General features: G+C 36.9%; 1 protein-coding gene across 1 annotated transcript; it reads left to right on the top strand.

Annotated features, from left to right (window-relative positions):
• The first annotated feature begins 3,669 nt into the window (after positions 1-3,669).
• Positions 3,670-4,872, top strand: LOC110114866 (trihelix transcription factor ASIL1-like). The gene has a single exon (XM_020847889.2). The coding sequence runs from the start codon at positions 3,816-3,818 to the stop codon at positions 4,623-4,625; it is 810 nt and encodes a 269-aa protein (XP_020703548.1). The 5' UTR covers positions 3,670-3,815; the 3' UTR covers positions 4,626-4,872.
• The last annotated feature ends 4,789 nt before the right edge of the window (positions 4,873-9,661 follow it).

Below are 9,661 nucleotides of genomic sequence, written 5' to 3'. Positions count from 1 at the left end.
CCCGAAAATCGACCAGTTTGTGACCCGAGAAACGTTTTGAACCTGATCAAAAGTTCCGTACCGAGATTGATTCTAATTTTTGGACTCGCGGATGGTTAGACCCAAAAAAGGAGTTGACCCCATTTTTAGACCCAAAAATAGCAGATTTTTATTGGTCTAGGCTAGTATTTGGGTCAGGTCGGGTTGACCCGGACCCAAAGTGGGTCTGGTTCGGATCCAAAAAATCAACCCGTTTGTAAAAACGGTCTGGTTGAACCCGAACCCGAATAATATCGGTCAATTCGAGTTCAACCCAAACTACTACCCGTAACTCGAAATTGAGACACCTCCTACACTTCTTCAACCAGTCCTCATCTCTCTTTGCTTTTCTTCGCACATATTTTCTTTTTCTTCTATCGTATGATTCTTGAGTAGATGCATTTATGTATACTGTATTTTTTCTTGGATTTATTGTTTCAGCTTGCAGCTACTGTTATGGTCTGACATGTGAAATGAGATGACGATATATTTTATTCTTTGTTTGCCAAAATATTTATGAATGTTTTGTTGGCTATTATAATGAGAATTACTTTACTTTATTTGCTCCAACGAAACTGAAAACGAAACAAATAAACGCTTTTCTCTCTCTTCTTTTCGTACTTCCATTCTCTTCTGCTTTTATTTCTTTTTTGTTTTTTATCAATTTATTAAATTTATCACTCTACTTTGCACAACAAGGAAGAAACAGCACGTATAACAATTATTTAAGTATTGACAATATTTTTATTCTATTTGGATAGTTAGAAATAAGATTATGATTGCTTTTTAATATGATCATAATAATTTATCCGGAGGCCTATGGATTTCGACGAATTCTGAATCTCTCCTATTAGGCAAATTATTGCATTCGGTTACCGGACGCGGAGAATAGGTTCAAACATCCAATAAAAAATTGCACGTCACCAGCGCTTTTGACTGAGCTTTGATGCACTTTAGGTGCGCTTTTAACAGCGCTTTAGGTACGCTTTACGTGCACTTACCTGCACTTAATTTAAAATAATATTTTATTAATATCCGGACCTATCTCAGCGTCCGGTGACGGTGCAATAATTTTCCCTCCCATTAAGGGTTAATGGCCTATCATGGTCCTGAAAATTAGGTTTTGTTTGAAACATTTTTTTATAGTTTTTATTATAATTTTTCGGTACAAAATTTTTTAGCTCAAAAGATATTTTGTATTAAAAAGTTGTTTTTAAAGAAGCAGTAATAAAGTTGCCTCAAATGAAGCTTTGGGAGACTTTTTTAAAATTATTGTACTAAAATTCCGTTTTAAGAAGAGCAATAAAAAAGTCGCCCCAAATTAAGCCTTAGTATGAATGGCCGGATTAAGGGATTAGCTACTTTAATTTTTCATAAATTGATTTCTAACAATCATGCAACTCACATTGAACGTTTGGTTGAGAGTTTTGCTTCAACCAAGAGGTATTGAGTTCAAAATTTGTATATGTGATGCATGTGTGAGTTTGCCTTAATTGATCAAAATGTCCTCAAAAAATATTTTCTAGCTATCAAATTCTATTCAAATTTATTAGTTTAAATGCACTTTAATAAAATTTTAAATATAAAAAAACTATTAAATTAAAAATTTTGTTTTATTAAAGATTTGGATAATTAAGTCAACATAGGTGCATATTTTTTAATATGAATGGAGCTTTAAATTGATAAAATATATTTTATTGCATGTTAGAAAATTTTAAAATTAATATAAATATTTATAAGATTAAATAGAAAAAAAAAAATGAGTGCAAAATCAAAAATATATTTTTAATTTTAGTAATAAGAAATACACAATTATTGATATTTTTATTATTAATTTATTGACACTTGACAGCGTGCATTTTTAATGACTTATTTTGCTTAAGTTATTGATTTTTCCTGCTTTATTTAAACTAGTTTTATTGCACGTGCATTAAATGCACGGGAATAAAAATTTAAAAATAAAATTCATAATAAAAAATTTATAGTATATTATCATTAAAAAACTAATAACTTTAAATTGTTATAATTAATAATTATATTACTATAACTTTTTTTTTAATTAAACTATAACTAATAAATATTACATTAATATTATGAATTAAAAGTTAATTTTATGTATTATCATTCCTCATTCATTCCATTTGAGCTGGCAGAATTAATGATAATGGAAGGGAGTGATAGTGTGATTGAAAGCTTTAGTAAGTATATTATTTTCATTATTTCTACGATTAATTTATTAAAAAATCTAAATTAATTACTTTGTTTATAAAAAATATGATAAAAACTAATGGTTCACATAATACTAAGTCTATTTTTTTATGAAAAAGTTAATCTAACTTTTCTATTACTTAATCAAATTTATCTTATGATTTTTTTCTCTAAAAAAGCATGCCATCATCCATAAGACAATTTGATTTTCTAATTATCTACTAATATCCAATATGTTACAAATGTTTAGATTGTCTTTGAACATTAATATCATAATGTAAAAAATCATGAAAATATAACAACGCAAAAGATATTAATTTCATTTACTTTATTGTATGCAACAAATAACAATTGTTGATTGCAATATAATTAATGGTCAATTTCAACTTCAATCTACACAATACTTCGGATATACCTCTAAAAAATCATCCCGAACATCACTTTCATCCAACTTTATATTTTATGCACCTGAATATTAAATTTTTTGCATCGAAAATCTCTTAATACGAATTTAATCAAAATGATTTAAGAACTTAAAAACAAATAATGAATATACATTATAGTGAAAAATAAATGTAATAAAATTGATAAACTGATGCTTTGTGCCATAGCAAACAAAATTTAAGAAGTCGGCTTGTTCTTATAGAATTCTATAAATATTCAGCAAGTGATCCAACAATTCTCATACTGTATTGTCAACAAAAAAAGAAGCAAAAACTTAGTAAGAATGAACATAATTTAAAAATAAAGCAGCAAGAGAACAAATGCTTTTTTATAAACTTCAACCAACGAAAAATAATTTCGTTCCTATATATAAACATTTGGAGAAAATAAATCACATCTCTATTTTATTGATCTATATATATTTAAAAAACCATTTAATTACAATAATATAAAATCCATATCATCTAAAAGGTGGATCAACATGGTAGAAATAACTAAGTGTAGTATTAAAAATAAACCAATGATTATAAATCTTATAATATCATTGTGCTCCAAATGACCAATTAATTTAAAATAATTAAAGAAGAAACAACACATATAATTAGCTAAAATAATTATACTACAGAAAAACCTTTATTATCTTAAAAACTCGAAAAATTATGTCATAATTTTATTACATGACATCTAATCATCTATTTAAAAACTATTAAACTACTATTATATTTGAATGAATCAATATTCCAAAGAGTTCGCATACATACCCATGATTTTACCATTAAAAATTGTTATAATAGTTTGGCAAAAAAGAATAAAATAGATTTTTTATGTATATATTTTTTCTATAATTAAAATATTATTATCAATTAAATATCAAAATTTAAACATTATGTTTATAAAAAAGAAAAATTATTCCATATATATGTAAATCTCCGATACAAATATTTAATCAAAATTAAAATTTTACATAAAAGAAGAAGGGATTTCAACTTCGGAAAGCCACTTAACTCAGCGTTCCAACCTTATCCGATTCTCCCACCACCACAGTCACCGCGCCCGCCACTCACCATGCCCTCATCCCATCATCCACTACAAATCCTAACCCTATCCCCACCTCCAACTCCAATCCCAACTTCTGACCCAAAAGCATGGCCGCCGATGAACCGTTGGAGCGCGATCCCGCGACACCGGCGTCAGTGGCGGGTCTTAGCAAGCCTGCCCCGGGCTCAACATGGTCAGATCTAGAAACTACCCACCTGATTGATGCTTACGAGGAGAAATGGAACTCTTCCAAGCGCGGCCCGCTGAGGGCACAGCAGTGGGAGGACGTCGCCGTTGAAGTCGCAGGCCGCTGCGGTCTCACTCGCCCCTCTAAGAGCGGCACGCAGTGCCGCCACAAGATCGAGAAACTCCGCAAGCGCTACCGCTCCGAGCGCCTCCGCCCTGTACGTTCCTTGTGGCCTTTCTTCGAGCGCATCGACAGAATGGAGCGTGGTCCTTTACCCATATCCGCTCGCCTACCACCGCCGGCACCCGCTTCGTCTTCCTCCTGCTCCGACTTCAAGCCTCACCTCAGCAACAAGCGAAGTGTCAACGGGATCCTCGGGGAAGCGGGACTGCGGGAGAGCGCTAGGGTTTCGAGAAACGTGAGGCCGCGGAAGAGACGGGTTGAGGAGGAAGATGAGGAAGACGACGATGAAGAAAATGAAGAGGAGGCTGATGAAGGGAGAGATGCGGGGCTGGGAGGGCTTACTGAACTGGCAGCAGAGTTAAGGAGATTTGGGGAGGGTTATGTAAGGATGGAGAGGAAGAGAATAGAGATGATGAGGGAGAAGGAGCGAGAGTGGATGGAGATGGAGTCGAGGAGATTGGAGATGGTAATGGAAGCGCAGCGAGGCCTAGTAGAGACCATTGCGGGAGCATTCTGGAAAAAGGCGAAGAACTCGGACGATTTATGAGGATAACTGGACACTTCAGCCTTTCCGCTCGCGCCAATCAAAGTCTTGATGTCTTCGTTTATCATTCAGGTATTTGAGGAAGAATTTATTTGTTATTCACGCCATGTTCTTATTTTATTTCTGGTTTTCTATTCGGTTGTCTGTGTTTCACCATGTATTGAGAAACTCCTGGACTTTGAAATGTGCTATGTTATGTATGATGGCCTTTAAATGATAATGGTTATCTAATCAGCTAGTTTTTATGTTATGCTATACTATTCCATTTAATCTGAATTTTAACTCAATGCAGAACATCGTCGAAATGGTAAATAATATTGTGCTAGGGGATTGGATGGAAAAGTGAAGTTAGGTTTCTATGGAAAAGTGAGGTTACTTTCTATGTATTGTCGTAAGGTAGCCCATAACTTATCTTTGAGTATTTGTCTTAAAATTGAGGCGGAAAATGATACTGTCATTTAAAATAGATCTGCTATAGGCTATTTGGTTGCAACTTGCAAGTATTTAAGGGACAGCATATTTCAAATGTAGTGTAAATTAGATATAATGTATTTTGACTTCTTAAGATTGTTTGGTTGGTTGTAAAATATATTCACAAATGATTTTTTTTTTGTTTGGTAGGTTGAAACATAACAAAATATTATTTTTAATTTTTGTTTGTGGCACAATGAGATGTTTGTTAGGGATGGTGTTAAGGATGCTCGGCACTATAGATGTGGGGTTGGGAATGACAAGCTTGGTTTCACCGGGGTGGAAGTGCAAGGTTGGGGAAGATGCAAGCTGCATAGATGGTGGCGTTGGGTTACTAGTGCAGGGTCACCAACATGGTTTATAGAATCACCAGCAAAGGGTTTATGATTGATGTAGGTTGTGTGCTAATGAATTTGGAATTCAATTGATTTGGGTAAATTCATAATTCCTCAAAATTAATCTATATAATGCATTTCAAACTACTAAAAAAGTTACCCTGCATCCAATTTACTTCAAACCAAACACTTTTAAAATAAAAATGCATGTATTCACTTTGCGCTATACTTTTAAGACTCCAAACTAAACAACTTCTATACAAATTTATAGTTTACTGCACATTTATGAAAGCATAGTTTATTTAGAAATTGCGTAGGGCCAAGACCTGCATGGTGGTTATGAACTTCTTCATGCTCTCAAAAGCTGCTATGGCCGCCTCCCCCCATAAGAAGCTATCATTCTTCAACTGTTTTGTCAGTGGCCATGCGATGATGCTATAACCCTTCACAAACCTCCTGTAGTAGCCAGTTAGCCCTAGGAATCTCCTCAACTCTATGAAAATCTTGGGCAGTGGCCATCTCAACATAGCCTTAGTTTTGGACCGATCCGCAGCTACACCCTCTCGAGAGACTACATGCCTCAAGTACTCCACATTGGCCTGGGCAAAGCAACATTTATTTAGATTGACTCTAAGCTGATGCTCCTGTAACACATCTAAAACCTTCCTCAAGTGCTCCCAGTACTCCCCCTCTGACATGCTGTAAATTAGAATATCATAAAAAATACCAACATAAATCACCTGAGATAGGGTCGAAAAACCTTGTTCATGTGGGATATTAGTGAAATCAAAAAGCATCACTAGGAATTCATAATGCCCTGTATGAGTTCTGAAAGCAGTCTTTGACACATCATCTCTTTTCATTTTGATCTGATGATACCCTAACTTCAGATCGATATTGGTAAAAATCATTGCCCCACTCAGCTCATCCAATAGCTCTTCTATCACTGGGATGAGAAACTTGTTTGGCATAATTTTCTTATTTATCGCCTAGTAGTTCATACAAAACCTCCAACTCCCATCATTTTTCTTAACCAATAACACTGGGCTAGAGAAAGGACTAACACTGGGTCTGATAATCCCTGCTTCTAACATCTCTTTGATCAACTTTTCGATTTTATCCTTTTGAATTTGAGGATAGCGGTAGGGCTTGACACTGATGGGTGACACACCTTCCGTCAAGGTGATAGTGTGCTCTTGTTCCCTTGGCGGTGGAAATCCCTGTGGTGGCTGAAAAACCTCACTTAATTACTGAATCAATGGCTGCACTGAAAGAGGAATATCTCCAGGCTCCTCTAATCTTGATCCCCTCCAGCCTATGTAGCTCCACCATATAATCTTCCCCCACCTTCTGTATGCTCCTCAGCATGATTTTAAGTGATGTCATGGCTTTGGAGAGCGCAACATCTCCCCTAATCACTACCCTTCTCCCTTCCACCAACAACTCTATCGTCAATGCTCCCCAATTGACCTTGGTGCCCCCCAAGGTCTGTAGCTACTTCATCCCAGGATGATATCAGTGCTCCCTAACTTCAATGGGAGAAAATCCTCCCTCATATGACCCCCCTGCATGGTCAACACTACTCCCCTGACCTGTCTCCACCTTCCCTGTACCTATCATCACTCCATAACGCCTTGTATCCACAAATGTCACCCGCAATTGGCCCACGTCCTAGTTGGAGATGAAATTGTGGGTAACCCCATTGCTAATTAACATTACCACCTCCCTGTTTGCTATTTCTCCCATCACCTTTATGGTATGACTCAGAGTAAATCCTACCATTGAGTTCAGGGAGTCCTCTGCCACGTCAAGGTATAGCTTATCCTTCTCCTTTCCTTCTATCTCACCCTCATCAGTTTCCTTATCATTACAGGCGGTGAGAAGTTGAAGAGTTCGGTTCTTGCACCTATGGAGTATACTCCTCATCACATCTGAAGCATACCCCATTCGCCCTCTTCTCCTACATCTCCCTCTCCGTCATCCTCTTGAAGTTCACCCTCTTCCTCCTCCCACTGGCTTCTCCCATGGGGTCTCACAAATGTTGCCCGATGCCATCCCCTTGGGTGCTAAGAGAGTGGTGGTCATCCTGCAAGAGCCGCCTGAACTGCTGCCTCTGGCTCCCCTCTCCTGGTACTTATGATCCTTCGCCAATTGTGCCAGCTCCATAACTTCTCCCAAGTCATGAGGCCTCATGACCCTCATTGCTTCCCGGATATCTGATTTGAGTTCCTTCATGAAATTCCCCTCCAAAATAGTTTTCGATAGTCGATCCAATCGACTCGCCAGGTACTGAAATCTCTCGCGATAATTTGCCATTGAGCCTTTCTATATTAGTGCAAAGAACTTCCCTCTCCTACCGATTCGGAAACATTCCAATAAGTATTTCTTGAACTCCCTCCAACTGCATATGGGCATCCTCATGTCTCTCTACTGGTACCAAGCCAATGCCTTCCATTCCAAAATAAAAGCTATCTGCCATCAATTTCTTCTCCTCCATCAACTCATTGACTACGAAATACATCTCTATCTTGTAGATCCACCCATGTGCATCCTCCCCTTAAAAAATGGGCATCTTCAGCTTCTGGATCTTCGACTCTCCATCATTTCCCTTGAATCCTCTATAATTTCCCCTTTCCCAAGTGTTCGATCCTCCCCAATTGTCCTGATCCTCCCTTCCACGCTCATACCCGTTACCATCTTCACTTTCTCCCCTCTATTCAAAATCAGCACTCCGTGGTTCATGCCCCTATAACTAGGTCTCTCTCCATACATTCCATCTCTCTTCTCTATGATCTTCACATCATTTTCTCTCCTATGAATTTCAGAATTGGTGTTTCTTCTTACTGGACCTCTTGCCTCTGATGCCGCCATTTGATTTTGATTTTCCAATATCTTCTTCATCATCTCATGAAGATCGTAAACTTTGCCTTTCATGGACAATGTTCAATCATCCATCATTGCTTTCAGTTGGCTCATCTCTCCTTCAAGGCGTTCTTCCAACGCATCCACTTTCTTGGCCGCCATCAATAACCGAATTTTTGTATAACTAAAAAATTTGTATCTTGACCCCAAAAAAACAGCAAAACAACACCTCTTTGGATAAAATAGCCACTGGATTTCACAAAATCAGCCCAAAAACAGTCCCAAAAATTGCTCTGATACTAATTTGTTAGGAAACAATAGGAAAAAACAAGAAATTATTGCTGGAATCAGAATTTCTGTGGATTAACCAAGCAGATTTTTAAGTTTTTATGGATGAAAACACAATAAAAACACTCTTGATTGCTAGGAGATGAAAAGAAATAGCAAGATACAAACGATCCTCTATTCGAGAGGAGGATTAATCTCTCCAAAACTCTCTAGACACTGCTAGAGCCCAAGACACCAAAGAAAACTCATAATTTAGCGACCAAAAAGATGCCCTAACCCTAATACAAACTTTTACTTAAAGCAAACATAAAATTAACTCCAAATGACTAAACAACCCTCAAGCAATTAACCCTAGATAGCGGACCCCTCCCGAAGGGTGGTGGAATTAGTAGCTGGCAAACCAGCAGGCTTGCTCCTGATGTACTGCAGGAGCTGGTCCAATCGTATCAGACATCTCCGTATCTGTTTGGCTATCATAACAAATAATCAGATCCATCCTGTTAAGTCATAAATGACATATATTCAATGCAAGAGAATCATTTTAACGTTCTTTAATCAAGAGAAGCAATGGTTCAATTTCATTTAACTGCAGAATGCTTGAAAGTTTTCTAGTGGGGACTAAAGGCCAACTACAACATCTTCGGGGACTTTTTGCTGAATATGGAAAATGAAGCTAGCCTTGCGAAATTAAAAATTTAGGGAGCATTTTGAAAATAAACTTGTGGATCATATTGTTGAGGTTTTCCTATTTTTTGCTGCAACACAATATTGATGAGAAGTGTAGGTGCATTACGTTTGGATAAATGTTGACATTATTTTTTAATTTGTAAAATTGTTTTGAAAAGCTGATGTTATATTTAAATTTTGAAATTGGTGCATAAAGAAGCTCTTTTGATAGTCACTTCTTAACCTGATTTATTAAAGTAGAAGCCCAATCTAGCTAGCCCTTGTGAGTAGGGGTGCCAATATTTGACACGACCCGAAAACCCGACCCGAAAATTTCGGGTTAGGGTCAACCCGAACCCGAAACGGGTCGGGTTCGGGTCAGCATTTCGACCCGTTTCAAAAATCGGGGCGGGTTTG

Source organism: Dendrobium catenatum, unplaced genomic scaffold, assembly GCF_001605985.2.
Source record: "Dendrobium catenatum unplaced genomic scaffold, ASM160598v2 fragScaff_scaffold_262, whole genome shotgun sequence".
Classification (NCBI taxonomy): Eukaryota; Viridiplantae; Streptophyta; class Magnoliopsida; order Asparagales; family Orchidaceae; genus Dendrobium; species Dendrobium catenatum.
The sequence above is the reverse complement of the archived record's forward strand: the minus strand, read 5'-3'. Positions and strand labels throughout refer to the sequence as shown.